The sequence below is a fragment of the Molothrus aeneus genome, chromosome 12 (assembly GCF_037042795.1).
Source record: "Molothrus aeneus isolate 106 chromosome 12, BPBGC_Maene_1.0, whole genome shotgun sequence".
Taxonomy (NCBI): Eukaryota; Metazoa; Chordata; class Aves; order Passeriformes; family Icteridae; genus Molothrus; species Molothrus aeneus.
In genome coordinates, this window is record NC_089657.1 from 11288613 (window position 1) to 11308531 (window position 19919).

Genomic DNA, 19919 nt, shown 5'->3' on the forward strand with positions numbered 1-19919 from the left:
TGTTTAACAGAATAAGGCTACAGGGTATTTTTATGCTTCATCCCCATGCTGTTCACAAAGCCTTGGAGGGCTTAACCTCCTGGTTACTGGTTAAAATGAAAGGGGAAACCCGATGCTGCAGGGAGCTGGTGAGACTTACCACACAGCCACGGGAATGAATGGTCATGTTAAAAAGCAGGCTCCTCCTTGCAAATGGCTAATTAGGGCCATGGTGGGGGTAGAAGGTTAAGGACTGTCTTTACTCAAGGCAGATCTCAGGGCTGTAGCATGCTGGCAAACCAATCAGTGAATGAAGTGGAAGGGAAGGTTCTTTGCAGTTTTGTTTTCCTGCTGTGGAATGAGTTATTTCCTGCCATCCCCATGAGTACCACCAGGCTGTGACACATGTCCTGGGTGCTGCTGGGAGGGGTAGAGCATGGTGCTTACCATGGAGTGCCCCAGGATGAGAACAGGCAGTTTGGGGTGCTCCTTCTTCATGAGATCAATGTGCTGCAAGCTGTCCCTGATGAAGACGTGGAAATCTGAGACAACCATCCGATCACCCTCGCTCTGCCCGTGGCCAACTGCAGGGGAGAAGCAGAGAACACAGAGCACACAGATAAGTCACTGGAAGCACTGGTTACAGTCAAGACAGGACCTGGCAGAAATAAACCTGTTGGGCTGTTTCTGTCCTGTCCTAACTTGACCTTCTCCTGCAGTCATCTCTCAACAGAAAAAGGGCTGCAGAAATGCAAAGGAAACTGCACAGAGCTGCCAAGTGCCATACTGTCCATGACCTGACTTTTTAAAGAAACATCATAGAATCATAGAATGTTAAGGGATTGCAAGAGGCCTCTAAATTTGTACTTCTATTCCCCCATGTTTCTCTCTGCTCTTCAAAACTAAGAGTACCAGTTTACTTCTGGCAACCTCCACCATCAGGGTGGAGGAGGGCTGTCTTGCCTTGCTGATGGGTCACTGGATCCTGGGAAATGGGGATTTGCCTCAGGGATCACATGCTTTGGGTCTGGTGGCTCACTGTACAGCTGTAACTGCTGTGTAGCATCTTGGCCAGAAACAGAAAGATTCTGAAGACTAGATACAGTTGCTATAAACTTAATGGACCATGGATACTGCCTTTTCAGGGCCTGAATGTGCACAAACTTCACATTCCTGCTTTTTCTCATGATACCCTGCAGTGCTGAGCGGGCTGGAAAGCTCCTCTGTGTGAGGTAAGGGGTCAAGTGATGGAGGTTGCAACAGCCTGCAGTGGGCAAGTATCCAGGGGCAACCTCCTCCTAAACAAGTGTTAATGCCAACTGTACCACACCTGGACACGGCTTCCTCACTCTGTGTCTGGGAATTATCCTGCCTAATGGAAGGGAAGGAGAAGATTAAAATGGGAGATGGTGAGTTGCCATGGGAACAGTGGCATCCCTGGCAGAGGTGGAGCCAGCATCACCACCAACACAGCCCCAGGCGATTTTGAGCTTGCAAAAGCTTGAAATTAATACCACCTTGGGGAAGCAGTTTGCATGCTTACCTGACCACACATGCATGTTATTGCCTATCACAAATAGGATTTGAAACAGAAATCCTTTGCTTGTTTCTGTTCCATGCAGGTTGTTAAGGAAAATTGTGAAGGGGAAAATGCATCCCACCCATATAGGTCAGGGTATAGGGGGTTTTGAACATCTCCCTCCTGCTGGGTGTCTCCTTAGGCCTTCTCCAGTGGGCACTGAGGCCCATTTATAGACACAAAGGGACAATGGCTTGTTAAAGGAGGTGAAGCTGATAATTGTTGACATGCTGGATGGTTCCCCTTGCAGCGATCAGCAAAGAAAAGCACCACTGACACAGCCACAAAGGGAGTCAGTCACGTCTGCTGGCAGTGGAAATACTAGTGGGAATCAGTAGGTCTCAACTTTCTTGTAAGCCACCCAAAAAAATCACCTTACAAATTAGGCAGATCTTCCAATAAAAATCTGGACTAAATTCCCTCCATCTAGGAAAAACTGAACCTCAAACTTTTTTTTTTGTCAGGTGGTCTCCATGGCTGGGTCTTTTGGCAGTGAAGGCTGCAATCAGCCACCCTGGCTGCCATAAAAACCCATACATGTCATGCTGATCAATTATAAATAACATTTTACCAGTTCTGCTTTCCATGCACACACTCCAGTTCCTGCCAAAATATGGTGCAGCAAGCATCCTCCATGGATCAGTGACCAGAAACAAATCAAAGAGCAAATTAAAATACAAGTCATGATAATCTCCAGAAGTGAAACCATGTGTGTGGCTAGAGGAACTATTGACTTTAAACGGGTTTTTGTTACAGATGGAAAGTGAGCTTATTACAATTTTTGTACACATTCAGTCCACTCAGTTTATGGTTCTCAAATGTGTTATCTGCCTACTATTTAATTCCAAATGTAGCAGGTTAATACCAGTTGAACAGTCCAGAGAGAGGAACATTTTCCCTAACAGAGCTCTGCATTCAGTTTTTTTTTTTCTCCAGTGCTGCCTCACTTGCTTCTGTCTCTCCTTCTCTCCAGTCTCAGACAGCTGTGCAAGCAGAGACAGCAAACCCCAGTGGCCCAGGTCTGTCAATGGGCCATGACTCCTTGCTCTGGAACTGGGAGTCTTTGGCCCATTTTTGGATCAGACTGAGGGAGGTCTGGAAAGCCTCCTTGGCTCTCAGTGTGAAGAATTTCCCCTGCTCCTACCACATAACAGTGACACTGCTTGTAACAGCCAAAGCAATGATTGTGGAATCCAAGGAATACCTGTGCAATGCTGTGAGAAGTTCCTCTTCGAATTTTTCTAAGGTTTTTTTATTAATCATTTAATGAACCCCCCTTTTAACCCCAGTTTTAAATACTAAACTCCTGTTCCCCACTCAGATGGCACAAAGCTTGAGCAGCAGTTTGTCTGCACATGTGGGACAGGAAAGCCATGCAAGTCTTTGCTTTGATACTCTCCCTGCCCCTTGCACAAGTTAGCCAGGGGGCATTGCTAGGTCATGGTCTTTTATTTTACTATTTTCTGTTCTTCCCCTCCAAGAAACCAAACTTGTTTCCCCAGTGAATAAGTATATCGCAAGTTTGAATTCCCTAGCTGACAAACTTCAGGGTGAGGAGCTAAGACCCCTTCTATTAGAAGAAAGATATTTGCACAACCAAACATCAATACAATCAAGAGTATTGATGTGTTTTTCTCTGATCTTTTGCCTTTAGAGCTATTAAGAGTGAAAGGTCAGGTTCACCCTTGATGTAAAGCTATTAGCTTTGGGTTTTGCTGGGAATGAATCAGCTGTAGCGATTCCACAGTGCCAGTGGCCAAACAGTGGGTGCAAGAGGAGTGGAACCACCTTCCCCTGGCAACTGGGACTAATCAGAGACTGCTCCACACCCAAGTGACACAACACCAAGGGTGACAACAGAGAAGTGTCCAAGAATCACAGCTCCATGAGCTCCTCATCCCAGCATTCCCACAGGTTTCAGCAGGGCAGTGTGAGGTGCAGTGAGCTGTGACTGCTGCAGCACATCCCCACAGCACACTCAGCACCCAAAAGCTTTTAAATTGTTTCCCATCTACCTGTCCTCACACCCAGCTTGTGTGGTTCACTGCCAGTGCTGTCTTTGTGCAGTGGCTCAGTGATCATTTCAGGTTGTGTGTACTGACCTAATTGCAGGCACCCTTTCCACGAGTCTTTAAAAGTGAGAATCCAAACCACATATTTTCAAGCTGAAAATCTAGAATTAGGAGGTTTAAGCATCCATTTCCAACCAAACACACCTCTGCAAAATAGCTTACTTTGTCCAAACAAAGTCTGAATAAAGGCTGATCATCTGGCCCAATATATCACAGTTATTAAATTCTTCCCTCTATTTCCAGCATGAGCATGCTCAGACTGTGGTTCTGCCCCTGGAGTCAAGAACAACAAACAACTCAGTCAGTCCTGTCAGAGAGCATGACTTGAGTGTGGTTCCACCTATGATTATAGAAGCTCCAGAGCTACACATCTCTCTGGATAAATGAATACTGACTGCCTGCACAGGAAGACAAAGCTGAGAGTTCAGGGATGGAGTATTTGAGGGTGTGAAGTCTCTGGGGAGTCAGTTATAACCATGTAAATATGACTCTGCCTGCATAACAGATCCTGTGACCCTGGAAATACATACTTCTACAAGTCCCTTCATTCCTCAAATCCCATATTCTCTCATGCTGTGGGGCTTGCTTTTGAAAACCACTCCAAAGCAGCCGGGCTCTTCAGCTGACATTGGCTCACATGCCTCAAAAAAAGGTAACGTCCTGTTCAGATTGGAGATATCCTGAAAAACATGTAAATAAAAACCAGTCCAACTTGACACTCCTTTCCCTTCATTGAAAGCCAAATGGGAACTGCCTGAAGAAATGAGCTCTGGGCTTGTTGGGCAGGCTCAGTCTGATGAGGGGACCTGGGCTGGATCTGCACCAGCCCAATGCCTTCATGCTGGGGCTGTGGGGCCACATCAGAGCTGAAGAAATCCATCCTTAATGCAGTAAAGAAGACCAGCAGAATGTTAGGCAGAGAGGAGAGCTTGGCAGTACCTGTCCCTGCTCACTGTGGGGTGCCTCAGCCCTCAGAGGCACCCTGGGCATGGTGAGTGTCCCCACACCCTGCCCACCCTCAGATATCTGCTCTGGTTTTGTTCTAAACACTTTTACAGAAGGCACACACCATGCATATTTATTTCTCTTTCCAAGTGCTCAACCCTCCTGACAAAAGTGGAGCCTGACCCTGGGTGCTCAGCTGAGGACTGAACTGACCCTCTGACCTTCAGCAGGAACATTTTGCTATGGAAAATGAGGTGATGGGAATGCAGGTCAAATGTTGAGTTCAGCTGTGGTGCTGTAAATTCACCAATTTCAGGGCTGTGCCTTAAAGCTTACAGTCATGGGAAAGCAGAAATTATGCACTATGTTGTTTTTTCAGCCTTTGCCCCCTATTTATTATGGAAAAGCCATAAAACAAAGACAGGGAACAGGAGAAATCTGCCTAGGGAACAGTAATTTTTCAGGAAGAATTTGTGTCTTGGCTTTTCACATATTTTGGTGTATCCAGCTTTGGGGGAAATGGGATGGTTTGGATCCATTTTTATTGCAGTGAGAACACCACCACTGTAGGATGAGACGTTCTCCCCTGCCACTGATGGTAGAAACAATCAGGAGGAATGCAGGGCTTGACTCCTGCCTCAGGATTCATCAATACTATCTGTTTTCCTCTCTAGAGGTGTAACTCCAAGATTTTAGAGTGGGAGAATCAGGACCAGGCAGAGCCAGGGGTTAGGTCAGGAATTCCAGGCTAACCATTCTCTCAACACAGACACATTTTGAATTGCAATGGAACTAACAGAGGAGTGTCAGGAGTTTTCAGCGGTTAAAGGTGAGAAGTGCCACCACTGTGAATTCAATGATTCCCAGACACAGCTGAGGAGCAGCTCTGGTACCTCAGAGCCCCACACTGGAAAGAAATGTCTTAGTGATGGCAGAGGGGCCATCACTGGCAAGGCTTGGTGCTGGAGCATTTGATTTAATAAGCTGGAGCATGATGTGAGTCAATTCCCAAAGGGCTGTTGTAGGCCAGAAAAGGTGATTTTGCTGCTTTAGCACTGGCACTGGCACAGCAGTGGGCAGCAGCTCGTTTCAGCACAGACAGTGGTGTGCAGAAGAGGATTTGTGTTAGAGCCCACAGCCGAGCTCAGGCTGAAGATCCTCTTCTTTCACTGCCTTGTTCATCAATAAGCTTGTTGGAATCTGATAGGTCTATTTGAAGCAAATGCCCAAATAGCTTTTGGAAAAGAAGCTATCATGTGTTTATTAGCTTTCTGAAATATTTGTTTTATTCCTGAAGTCCTCTGCTTCTATTTTCTGCCCCAACTGTAGATGGAATGGACCTCTCACGGGTGTTGGACACTCACATGTGGGAAGGGGAGCCTACCCCACCCTTTTCTTGTTCTCACCCCACCACAGGTCATGCTGCTGGTAAGAGACATGAGCATAGTTGTGTCCTGCTTGCTGTCTGGTTTAGGGAATAAAACTCATAATTAAAAACTCTCATGGAAGCTTTCCCTCTGCAGGTGACCCACGCAGAGGAATGATGCTGGGTCTGGAGCCCACAGGAGGCAGATGCCAGTGGCAGGAGTGTGGATGGTTCTTCTGGTGCACAAGGTGTAATGTGCCAGCCCAAACCCTCACCCACGATCTCCCTGAGCCTGCAGCTGCTTGCTCAGGTGGGCACCTCACTGTGATGGCCCCAGCCCATCCTGAGACCCCAGTGCCATGGCAAAGCACCACTTCAGCAGCTCATTTTATATCCAAACCCCACAGACTGGGAGACAGCAGCCCTTGCCTGCCTCTGCTTTCCTCTCTTCCCTTTACAAAATGCATTCAGACTTGGAGAGAAAACTTAGAGCACAAGATACAGCAGACACAATTTTCCAGAGTGTTTCAGCTTTAGCAGCCAGTGCAGCAGTTAATGAAGTGTGTCACAAGGCATTGCAGCTGATGCCTGTATTTATGAGCTCTACTGAAACTCCTCTGAGTAAGGGACTGCTTCTTTTTATTATTTGTTTTCAGCACTTGTACAGCACCAGCCCCACAAGGCATCACCACAGACCTTGGTCCAAGGTAGAGCAAGATTTAAAAGTAATAATTAACTCTAATCTCAGGCTATAAGGCAGCATGGTTTTGCAGAGGAGGAGTTTGGAGAAACCACACAGATGGAGAATTTGGGGGACACAATACACAAGGCAACACAGCAAATGTTCTGTGAGGCCTTGATTTTCTGCTTGGTGACTTTTTAAGGTTTAATGAAAAAATTATTAATCAAATAGCAAACACTTCAAATTGTCATAACAGTTCACTACTTAAAAAACTATACTTGTTTTGTAATGAGTCAAGTACACATCTTTTTCAGCAAAGCTCATTAATTAAACATACTGGATTTCAAAGCTCTCAGTGTTTAATTATTTGTTTAACAAGCAGTACATCTAATCCACCATTCAGACACACAAACAACTAAAACAACAGGAAGAATCTTCAAAGCAGGACAATCAACATCTGGAAAAGTCAACAGACTGTGCTGTATTGTCAGTAACACATAAAGCAAATGTTCCACTGGCAGAACAAATATACAGAGGAAGCACCTCAGAGATCATCCTGCTGATTCCTGCTCAACAAAGCATCTTTCTTGCCCTCAGAACAGACTTATCACAGTAAGGGAGCTTGTTCCTGTTTGATTTCCCCAATCTTCAACAAAACCAAGTCTGATGCACAGAGGGCACTATGAAATTTCTGCCCTCCATCTGTACCTGCTCCTCCTTTTGCTGCATGTGGAAAGCATTGGCACCAGGACAGAGACACTTGAGCCAGGAGAGAGCAGGGTAAGCTGCCCTGGCATTGAGGACATAGGTCATGCTCCCTTGGCTCTGATCAAGCTGCCCTCTGGGTCAGCTGCTGTGCTTATTTTACCTTGGAGCTGAGTGTCTCAGTGTGCACCTGACTGAGCCTCAGCTGTGCACTCTCCTCCTCTCCCACAGCTCTGCTTTCCACTGAACAAAAACCAGTTTGACACAAGCCTGTGGTCTTCCCCAGGAAGATTTCTTTCACATCAGATGGGAACCATTAGGAGCTAAAAGGAGAAGATTCTCTCTCACCACTGCTTCCACTTTTATGTTCTTTGAGAGCCTGAAATACAGCTCAATTACTGCTTACCCTTACCAGCATGTGGACAGTCCTGGGCACCCCTTCTTGAGCACCTCCAGAGGAGATGCAGTGAACACACTGGGTTTTCCCACACAGGAACTTTACACAACCACTAAATATGGTACCCAACAGAATTACCTCTTCCCCTGGGTGTTTTATATATGAAGCATGTAACTGAGAACTAAAGGTGGATTCTGCCTCACTGACCAAAGAGAGTCTTGTCCTGAAGGCACAAGTCCATCAGCTTCTCTCTTCCCTTCCAAGCTTAGCAAAATAATTTTCCTTTCAGCATTTGCTGGGTAGTTTTTATTCACTTGCCTCACACAAAGAGTGCAGCAAACTGAAAGCATTCTCCTCCCACATCAGAGACACATTTGCAGAGATGAGATATTTTTAGAATAGTGCACACAGAGATATATTGTTTGTTGTCTTGGTTAGGGAAAAAAAAAAGCAACAGTCAATTTTCTATACTAAAATTATTTGTGCCTTATTGCCAGGGAGCAGACAACCAGTCATCTTGCTAAAGCCATTTGAAATCTTTTGTGCTCCAGAGATGACAAACAAAATGACCTGGTATGTATCAGAGCAGCCGTTAATTCTGGTTAACAAGGCAAACTGTTTCTGTCAATGTTGAGAGCCAATTCTTCTCTAATGGATACAAACATGGCTCTTTTGGCTTTAGAAGACTTGCCCATTTCTAATGCAGTTGCTGAATTTGGCTCTGAACTGCAGTTCCTTAAAAGTCTTCCTGGAACATAATGTTGCTCATGCAAACATGCTGAAAAAACCCATCTGAGTGTTTGTGTTGCAAAATAAGGAGCTGCATTTACAAAGAGCAGTCACTGTGGCCAGGCTAGAAACCTGTGTCTCCTTCATCATGAGATGAAGGGGCCAAGGCAGTCTGAAAACCTGCACATGTCATGGCCACTTCCCACACTGCCTGCAGTGGGGCAGCTTTGTCATCCCTGTCAAAAAATCAGGAAGCTGCTGTGGCGTGCCTGGGGAAGCCAAGGTCCATGAAAGAGGAATATGGAGCCCACTTCCTCTTCCACAAAGCACACTCACAACAGTATTCCACTTTCTTCCTCAGGCCCTTCTGCAGTGCCACCTCCCAAGCCAGCCCTAAAGAACATAAAAGCAGAAGACAGCTGGCAGAAAAATCCTTTTCTACCAGGCTGCTGGGATCAATGGTTTGAAAACATTGCACAAAGCCAGTGTGGATGGCTGAGTAGCTGTTGAGCTCCTCTGCAAAAGAGTTTCTTTTGCTGATGAATGAAATTATTCCTGTCTAATCTCTTCTCCTATGGGATGAATATCACAACACAATATAAGATATATAATCAGCAGAGCACAACTTACAGTGGCTCTAAGGAGTCAGAGACACTAACTAATCAAGCACTAAGGGATTTTATTTAGGGCCTATAATAATTTTTATAAGGCACTATAATTTTTAACACTTGTTCTTGCAGTTTTGCACTGAGATTTTGCTCTCTTTCATGAGGAGCACATAATTTCCTGAAGAATCGGTGAGGTGACTTTATTTAGTATTGGAATTGGTCTTCAAAGACTTATTCTGGCATGACATAGAACCAGTATCAATGCCCAGATACCACAGAAAAAATGCATGGACTTTGCTGGAGTTAATCCAGGGTCTCACAAGTTCATTTGATCTATATGCTGCTGATCTAAGAGCAGAGAAGAACTTTTATTCTGCTCTCCACGTACAACTTGAGATATCACTAATGGTAGCTAGAGTTTCACCTTCAGTGGAAGAGGCAAGCAGCCAAGAGATCTCTCCCTTGGTATTTTATTTTAGCTTTAACAAATATATAATTTGCTTCTCTTGTTTTAATCCCAAAAATTAAAAAAATGAGTGCAAGTTGTACTTTTTCCTAGCTGAAAACAAGGATGAAAATCTAATTCCACTAACTTTCAGTTATGCAGTTTTAAAGTAGCTGGGGCACCAATTCAAAATGTCAGGATTTTCAATGAAAAAGAAAATTTTTGGAGTGCTGGAATGGAGCTGCACACTCCCCTTCCCCTTCCCTGCCCATTTATTCCAAAGCATGTGTGCTGCCTCTCCAACACACACATGCTGTTAACTCCTAAATTACGGCTTCTTCAACTAGAACACATTTCCATTTCTTTCCTTAACAAAGGCCATTCATTTCTTGCTCTTCTGTTTGGTGAAAGATGGTTCCATTTGGCCTGCCTGGGACTGTGCAGAGCCCCCCTGGCTGTTGTTGCCCTTGAAGAGTGCTCCAGGTGAATGCAGGTGGCTGAGCAGGGAGCCTTGCCCCTCTTGCTGCCTCAGCACCAGCCCAGCTGCTCACCCTGCAAAATCCAGATGTGAGCATGGGGTAGCTCTGTGCTCGAGCAAACAATCAAATCAATTAATTTTGGGAAAGACAGACCTAATTCTTCCCTGCCTACAGTAGCTGAGGCATCACAAAGAAAAGAAGATGAAAGCTGGATCATGTAAGAACTCCATGCTGCTGAGGAATGTCTTGGGAGATGGACACAGCTTCCTTTCAAGCTCTCTTCAAAAGGTTCCTCTCCATGCAGACCACCCATTGGGGACCCACATCAATAACAACAACAACAAAAAGAATTTAAAAGATCCATTTTTCATCCAATTTATTTACATGTTAAAATAAACACGAGTTCCCATCTAGAGCAAGGGCTCCCAGTGGGTTCTGTTTAGTCTGTGAGATTCTTGGCACCAGAGTACAGCATTTCTCTATTCCAAAGCAATCTTGGCACAGAACTGTTGGTTATATAATTTTTTTTAAGCAACTGGCAAATGAATAATGATGTTTCTAAAAAGAGTGACTCGTGTTCCAGGATACCAGTAAGGTGTTTTACCAATTAATCTGCCAAAAGGTCATTTACAAACCTGAGATCTCAAGACCCTTCATTCAGGGTCAGCTCTCTCCATGGGTTGCACTTCCAGTTCTCAATCACCCTGTCCAAAGGGAGCTTTCTCACAGAGTTAAAAAGATTTTCGCTTTTTGCTTCACTCCTTCCTATTTCCACATGGCAGTGCCACCCTCATTAGATGGGATTTGTCCCTGCTCCTGACAAGGCACGAAGGAAATACCACTCTCCCAGAGCCAATAGCTTTTTATACCCACTTTTGCACAAGCTCAATGGGTGAGCAGCAGGTGGACTATTTGAAATAAGGGCAGGCTTTTTAAATTTTTTTTTTTTTTTAAGCAGGGTATATCCACCCAGAGCTGTAGCTCACTCAAACCCCAACAGATCTGGGAGCAACACAATTAAGGAAAAAAACCTCCTGATGAAGCTGGTCTGGCAGGGAGCATTGCTGGGTGGGTCAATCCTGCCCAGTGTGCCAGAGCACAAATGCTGCCAGTTGGCTCATGGCTGGGTGGCATTTAGGTGGTGCACGGGGGAAGTCACGGGGAGGTGGCAGGGCAGAAAATAGCTCCCCTAAATCTGTCTTGCAGCAAAGCTGTTGTCCTTTCCTGGCTGAGGCTGATTTCAAAGTTAGTGTTGTGGTTGTTTTTTACCACTTCATACCCTTTTCTCTGTATCTTTCCCCACTGCAACTCTGAAATTCTCCTCACTGTATATATATTTACCAAAAAAGCCAGGATCAAACAGGCAGGTTATTGCTTTCTGTGCTCTATTACTCATTTCAAGCCATGGCTGGGTGACAGTAGGGGATGAATCCTGGCTGGCAGGTCTACAGTTCAGTAAACAATGCACAGATACAAGTGTTGAGCTATTGAAGGTTTCAGACCCAAATGCTGTTTTTGGGCTCGGAGAGCCACTTCACCATCAGCCAGCAAGGGTGTGTTTGCAGCTCAGGGAGAGATCTCTACAAAACCTGGCCAGGAGAGGTGCAAGGTGCATGAGAAGGCACAGGGCTGTAGCCAAAAGTGCAGGTGGCATCAGGCAGGGCCAGTTCACAAGCGTCCTCTGCCTCCCTCCCTCCCCCAGCCCTCTGCTGAGCTGAGCATGAGCTTGGCACCACCATGGGTCAGCCTGCCTGCTCTGTAGCGTTGGAAAAACTGCCAGGATCTGTCAGCAGGCTTTGTGTTGGATAAATTCAGAACCAGAAAATAAATGTAGCATGGAGAATGTCAATTTTAAGAGATCTGGGTTGAGAGCATTAGTCTTTGTACCATCTACAATTCAGCACTTTTTTTTTTTAAACTTTATTTTGGTAGCTAAGCAAGAATTCTCAGATTAGAGAGTACTGCCAAGCCCTGAATAAATCCCAACATTAGAGATGCTGAGGGTATAACAGCTCTCCCCATGAACTGAATCTGCAGACAGGATCTTCAGAGAAATTAACCCTTGAGTGCCACAGGACAGGCTCTGCAGCATCAGTTTTGATGCTCTGGGAAATCTCACCTTGTGGTTAGAACAGGTTTCTCCTATTCATGGAGCAATACTGATGAAGGGTGGAGTAAAGCACAGGTTAGAATAACTTAGAATGGCTGACATAGTAACTTTCCTGCATTGTTGGTGAAGTGGTCAAGTTTCCAGGTGGAATCCTGAAGACAAATTCAACCAAAGGATGTGTAACTACCAAACTAGTCAAGCAGCTCATAATTACCTCACATCTGTTTATTTTCCATCCACAGCCCATTCCTTAGCAGCTCTGAAAGCACCTGCTTAGAATTTGGATATAAGGAAAAGTTATACAGGTGCAATTTAACCTTTCTTATTTTTCTGCCTCATGCCTTTCACTATTGATGAAATATTTTATTATAAGCTGCTCTATTCAGTGGCTGAATCTTCCTCTCAGCCTGTGAAGAACCATTCACAGTGATGGCTTTGCATTCTTGGAGCTCAGGGCTCCTCAGCTGCAAGCTCCCTGGAAGTGGGTCAGCATCACATTCAGGTGTTTTCATGAAAAACCTGAGATGTGCTGAGGTGAAGCCTCATTCCTGAGAGCCAAGCCAAACCCATGGCAGAGCCAAGTGGCAGTTTCCAAACACCTTGCACAGCCTACTACTGTGCTACAGAATGAGCCACATCCTGATCTGAGTCACACAGGATTGAGCAATGGGAAGGGAACCTGCAAGAGATACCCACAGCTGAAACTGCAGCACTGCTGGAACACAACACAACACAGGCCAGATTAAAGTGATGTGAAATCCAGAGAAGTCTTCAGAAATATAAGCAAAAGAGCTTTTCTAGTGTAGGTCACTAAAATTTGGCCACACCTGGCACAGACAGGACATGCTCCCATCTGAGGACTGGCTGGTACTTACAGAAATGGGCTGATGAGTCCCTATTTGATGTCTTAGTGCATTATGGAACCAAAATCCCCCCATGGCAGTTCTCTCTCACTGCCAGAATGCACAGAAGACTTCAAAGTGAGCTCCACACACATCTTCAGGTAAGATTTCTTCCAGATGGCCTTGGGCTTTGTAAGACCTTTTACAATCCTCATTTTGTTATTCTGGAGAAGGCTCAAGGCCAAGAGGAGTGTCACTGGGATGCTGGAGAATCTCATCTGGGTTGGAGAATGAACCAGAGTTAACCAGGCATTTTGCTTTGCTTTACCAATGGCCTCAGAAGTGAAGAGAATTTACACTGCCAAAGGCTTTCAATTATCAAGGTTAACTTCCTAAAATTCTGAAATAATTTTCCCAAAGCACCAACTATGATTGTATAGCTCCCTGTACACTTTAAATGCTAAAATGATATTTTATTCCCTAAAATAATAGTTCAAGATATGCAAGTTTTTTACTAAAATAGGAAAAAAGCCTTAAAACCGATGAGTCAAATCCTAGTCCTACTGAAGTTAGTGGCATTTAGCTACTGCCTTCAGAGGATGCAAGCATGTATTCTGTGTGCAGCAGCACAGAAGCAATTAAAGCTCAAGCAACTAAGAAATAAATGCCCAAACTACATAAGAATCACACGATAAACTTGGCTGTAAGTTGGAGGCATTCTGAAAGAAATGAGAGGCTGCAGGGCTGAGCTGGGCACACAGGGACTGGCACCACCCCTGGAGGAGAGGGGGGCAAAGCTGATGACATCTGATCCCTCAGCAGGGAGCAGCTGATGTCCCAAAGGGGAAAGGAGAGGCAGAAGCAGGAAGGGGCCATGGGATGTGTGGCACAGAAGTGAAAAACATCAGCTAATGACAGCAGTTTATGTTATTAATGCTCTGCCAGGCTCCACAGACAACCAAAGGAGAAATGCTCTGAACTAACATGTTGTGGGTAACTATAGATGGAGAAGAGAAAAACATTGGCCTCCAGCCCTAATGTGGGCAGGAATACACTGGGAGAAAAAATGAGGATCTTCAAAGATCCCCTTGTCAGAGGGGCAAGAGCCTGGAACAGCCTGCTCAGCAGCAACAGTGTGTGCTGGCAACCAGACTTGATTAAAAACTGACCTTTGACCACTTGTGAAGAAGACAGAGGATGCTGTTTGCAGGAACAAATGCCTAGATAATACAAGGAGTGTCTTTCTGCCCCTGCTGCTAACAGGAGTATGTCTTAATAATAAAATAAATGCCCTCTTTTAACATTCAAAATGAAAGTGCAATAGGAGAAGCACTATTAAATTAAATCCACCAGACTGCATAACCAGACCTGTTTCTCTGCAACACTTGAACTTATTGAAGAGGGAAGAACCTGAATATGTGAATCAACAAAGGATTAATTTTCCTATTGTTCACTAATTACTTTCCTTCTGGGGGTTGTTGCTGCAATATGCACTCATTTGGAGGCACTGATAGAGAACATTCTGTTTTTTTAAAAAAAACTCAACATATTTTGTTATTTAAAAAATTACTATTAGTTTTAGGATTTCTGAGAATCCCTTAAAAGTTCTGCTCACAGTCTGTAACAAATAGAGCTGATCCCAGGAAAATCAGCAGGGAGAAAATCCACCAGCTGGAATCAGAAATTCCAGCTCTGGAACAAGAAGCCACACTTTATGAATGAACAAATAAACAAACAATGAATACTAGAACGGCAAATTATGAAAAGCAGTATATGGGCTGCTTCTGCATCTTCATTTTGTCAAGTGCAGCTCTGGAACTCCACTTGGGCATGAAGGAACAGGAAGCTGTAGGAGGCTGATGCCTAGAAGGAGCCTGGAGCTGGTTTAGACCCTGCACCAGCTCCTGGCATTTCACACTGTGCCAACACACACAGTGGGGTAGGTTTGCCTGGAGTAGGCCCAGGGAGTCTGTTAATAGCAAGTTTTGGTGAAAAATAGGCTGAGTGCCACAGTTTTGGTCAAAACACCAAAATGCATGCAACTTAAGTGAGCCTTCCCATGACTTCAGAAGGAGGTTATAAGGAAAAACCATTCTCTTATTGGAAGTATTGGAAATTTTTGTTGCTTTAGTGAATCATTTCCCCTGATACTGTGACTGTTCAGTTCAGCAGGAAGGATTTTATTCTCAGTTTCCAATGTAGCCAGGACACAAAGAGCATTAAAAATGAAGAGAAAATTAAAATTGCAGGTTCAGGCTGTTCCTTGACTGGTTATGTGTTTTACTTCTCTTTCTAAATCTGCCTGTCCTTTGCCTTTGTTTGTGCAAGTAAGATCTCTCTTTGCACACCCCACTCCTTAATAAGGCTCTTCTCCAGGTTAGTGCTGAAACAGGCACTAATCTGAGCTGGACTAATCTGAGCTGGGCTAATCTGAGCTGGACTGTGCTCCTTTGACTCCTGTTATCTATCTAAAAAGGAACTGAAGGAATCCAAATGTTTTAATCCAACTGGAGTTATATAAACAAAGTATGTTTTTTCCCTTTAATTTTCAAAGGGTGTTCAGTAACTTGGAACAGTCATTTGTAACTCAATTGGATGACAAAGTCCACACCTGTATGAAGATACACCTGTAGGTGAGGAATCATCAGTAATTAGCTGCTGAAACTTCATCCAAATAACACATCTGAAAAACAATAGGAAAGCTAAGCACATTTATGAAATGCTGTTGCTATGGAAAAATTGTTCCTATAAAGGTGGAAATAAACATGCTTTCTTTTTCTCATAGTGCAAAAATGTCAAAAAGCCTCTCCTTGAAGATGAAGCTGGTTTTAACCATAGGTACTATTAAAGTGTGCTTTTAAGAAGGTAGTTTTTTTCACCCATTTCAAAACCCTCCATGTTTTATTTTTAGAAGCAACACCCCAAATACTAGCAGCTAGAATGCTCTTTAGTTCACAAAAAATAATTGATGCTGGGACATACAGTGATTACCTAGTTCAAGCGCCTCCTCAAAGTGTTTCCCGTTCAACCAGGTTTTCCAGGGCCTTATTGAGCTGGGTTTTAAAGATCTCCAAGGCTAGAGATGTCCCCACATCCCTGGGTCCTCCTCCAACATTTGAGTGCCCTCATGGTGAAGACATTTTTCCTTGTACATAATTGGGATTTCTTGCTGTAACTTGTGTCATTTTCCTCTCATTACATCACTGGGCACCTCCAAGATTCTGGCCCTGCTGTCACCAGATGCTCCCACTGGAGACTTGTAGACAGCAACAAGATCCCCTCTTCTAAGCCTAAATAAGGCTTCTTAAAGCTTCCTTCTCTTCTAAGGCTAAACAAACCCAGTTTTATCAGCCTCTCCTCGCACATCTTGTCCTCCAGTACCCTAATTGTTTTGACAGCCCTCCTCTGGCCTTGGTCCAGTATGTCAATGTTTTCATTTTACTGGGGAGCAAATTGGACCCAGTGTTTCAGATGTAGTCCCAAAAACGCTGAATGGAAGAGAACAATCACTTCTCTTTGGTTGCTGGCTATAATCTTTCAATGCAGCTCAGTATGGGGTGGCCTTCTCCACCACAAGGTCACACTGCCGACCTGTGTCCAGCTTGTCTGTGAGGATCCCCAAGTCCTTTTCTGCAAAGCTGCTTTCCATTCATTCAGTGCCCAGCCTTCAATGCTGAATGGGGTTACTCCACCACGGATGCAGAACTCCCTGAGTGCCTTTGTTGAAACTTCACAAGGTCCCTGCCAGTCCCTTTCTTCTGCATGTCAAGGTCCCTGTGAATAGCAGCCTTCCATGCTCAATTTCCACCCTGAAAACTGGCTGAAAGTGCTCTCCATCCCATCATCCACACCACTAATGGAAAAGATCCACTGATATTATATGCAACATTGATTTGTTATTCTTTCTCTTAAAGAATACAGATTCCTCTGATGCTTCTTGAGGTCAAAGTCCCTGATGATATGAACTAATGTCCTACCACAGAAGTCAGTCAAAGAACAAAGTTTGAAGCAAGTTTGACATCTGTCCAGTAGCCCCAGATAACAGACATAACTGGGAACATGAAAGGATCTGGTCTCTCAGCCTTTGCTCCAATAACCATCTGGTCCTTGTCCTTCCACCCTCAAGCATCTTGCATGCAGACATATGCCCACAGCCTGCAGAGCTGGTTCTGGAGAGCAAGGAAGCTGTTGAAAACATTACAGGAGGTTGCCAGCCCTTCTGCACTAACACAAAATGCAATTACAAATTCTGCACTAACACAAATGCAGCTTGAACCTGCTTTCTGACATAGTGACAGGGTTATCGTGGATTTATATGTGCAGCTATGAAAGCAGAATTTGACCCTTGATTTGGGGATTGATTTCTACAGGTAAAGACTGAGTACAGATGACAACTGCACAGAATCCTGAAATAACAAGAGTGAAACAACAGATGAAATTAAGATGATTGTAAGATGAAATGAGCTGAGTTCAATCAGGGCTATTTCCCCTTTAGTTTATCAAATTCACCAAAGTGAAACCTTTGTCCAAAAGGAGGATGTTTTATTCCTGATTATTGGGAACACTCATTCAAAATGCCTATTGCTTAGGCCCAACATTTTCAGCACCACATACAAATTGAATGGTCCACTGCCCTCATGGAGTGCATCTCTCACCTGAGAGGCAGAACTGTGGAAGGGAAGCCAGAAAGACTCAACCCTCATGGGAAGGAAAAGCCTTTTAAGTTTCTCCAATGAATGACCCATCTTTCTTCTGTCATGCTGTCTGTCTGTCAACAGTTAACAGTCAGCAGTGACAGCTGAGGAGCACGGTCTGGGCAGTGGGCAGAGCTGCCATTGAGTCAAAGGGAGCTCAGCCATTGTGTCAAAGGGAGCACTCTGTTCCTTCTGCTGCCCTGTCCACACTCACTGGGACTGTTGTTCCAGCCTCACGCCTCCTTGTGTGAAGGCCAACAGCGAGGCTTTGTTCAAGAAGCAGCTGCTGAGAAGATGTCCTGTCTCATGGAATGACCAACTGACATTTATTTCTCCCCCTGCTCTTTAGTAAGCAGTGAATTATTAGGAGAACTGGGGTGGGCTGCCTGGACCATTTTGTTTGGAGTAAAAAGCCAGGCCCTCAGATCCCAGTCTGCCCAAAAGGGATTCCCTCATATAGTGGGCCTGAAACAAGGCCAGGGGAGCTGGCTGTCCAGCACCTTCTTCTCATCACCTGACGGAGTGAGGAAAGAGACTGGCTCATGCCAGAAGGTGATTAAGATTAAGATGTGTCCCAACTCTGCTTCCCTCAGAGCTCACACCACATCTCTGCTGGATGACAAGTGAGCTCAGTTCAGCCAGGGCCTGAGCCAAAGATCCTGTTCAACTGGATGACATGTTGTTTATTCAATAACCCTTTGTTACAGGGTGGATACAAAGCAGTGAGGAAATGGTTGAGCAGTTGGGAGGAGCAGAATAACTGAGGAAACCACAACCATTCTCTTGCAATCTTTGCTGCAGCTCACCATGATCATCCAGTGATGTCCACATGTAGGGGCAGTGATGAAGGAACATCTGCATTGCCTTTCCCCCTGTCCCCACAGTGCCTGCATCCAGCTCTGAGTTATAGCATGGAGCTAACCTGTCTGTCTGTCTTACCTCACTGACTGTACCACAATTAAATTTGACTTAAAAAATAATTGGTCAGGGTCAGATAAACAAATAGATTGCTTTGAGCAGCCTGGGTGTGGTTGGCAAGTTTTCATAGCTCACAGTAGATGACACTACGTGTCTGATTTCAGGTGCTCTTTCTTCTATGCATCTGTGCTAAAGGTGTATTCAATCCTCACAATTTCCAAACTCCCTTGCCTAAAAGACTGGTGCAAGACTGTTTTCCCCACTTTTACATCAGCAGGGAAGTCCATGAAACAGATAAAGTCTCATGCTCCTGAGTGGAGTAAAGAGGAAACACCTCTGAGTATTCCCTGCACCTTTCCTAAAACAAACATTTAAAACAAAATACTACACTGCTGCATATGTGTGCTCCATCAGACACATCAGCTCTGTGGAGCCTTACTGTTTATTTATTTTTAGTTTGCTGTGGTCTAGCTGCTTCCTGGCCCCACAGTGTTGTTTCATCTGCCTTCACACGACAAAGAAAAAAACAAAAACCAAAGGCTGCATTTGCCTTTCTAAGTCCTGTCTTCCTCTAGAGCAAGAGACATTGCAGGGATGTGCTTTCCTGACTCAGACAGAGTTTTCTTTCTGTTGTGTAGTTGCTCCTCTCAAATGGAAACAACTCTGACTGCCCTGAAAGATGCCATGTGGTGCATGCAGAGATTTGGGACCGTGTGATCCCAGCATGAATGAAGGGTGAGGGCTAAAGCAGCAGAGATCACCAGGGCAAGACTGGGCTTCAGAAGTCTGTAATGATCTCCTCAAAAATAACAAGAGTAATGTGGAAAGCTCCATTTAATAAAGCCCATCTCAAAGTTCTTACAACCGCCTGTTGTGCCACAGGATACTCCCCTAGGGCTGCACTGTGTTATGATCCAATTATGGGCACATTTCAGCACCATTATGTTATAGGAGGTGTATCCAGAGGACTTCTTCCTGCATAAGTTGTGGTCCCTCTGGGAGGTACCATCTCACAACCACCAAAAGAACCCAGGCTCATGCAGCAACCTGGGAGAAAGCAAGGGGAAATAGACTGTCCAGCTGAAAGATTGTGTTCAAGAGCTTGTTCAGTGCATGGGAGAAGTTGCATCTTAGCCGTAGCATTAATTTTATCATTTCTATAATTTCAAAGAGGTTAAACAGCATGACCTAGTTTCCTCAGCAAGCTGTGACTACTGCTCTGAGATCCAGAGTTACAAGATCAGTGATTCCAGAAGAGCTGAAGCTCAGAAACAACTGATTTCACTTTGCCTGGAGCTCTTTGGTGGCTGCAGGGTTGTATCCCAGCTCATCTCTTTCCATGAGAGTCCCCACAGCCAGAACAGAGTTA

At 44.7% G+C, this 19919-nt stretch overlaps 1 protein-coding gene across 2 annotated transcripts in view; it reads right to left on the bottom strand.

Moving 5' to 3' along the window:
• MGLL (monoglyceride lipase) overlaps nucleotides 1–19919 on the bottom strand; it is a 62304-nt gene that overhangs the window by 16273 nt on the left and 26112 nt on the right. For both annotated transcript variants that reach the window (XM_066558416.1, XM_066558414.1), the window contains exon 4: nucleotides 427–563. In XM_066558416.1, coding sequence (XP_066414513.1) covers nucleotides 427–563 — 137 coding nt within the window. The remainder of the gene's footprint in view (nucleotides 1–426; nucleotides 564–19919) is intronic.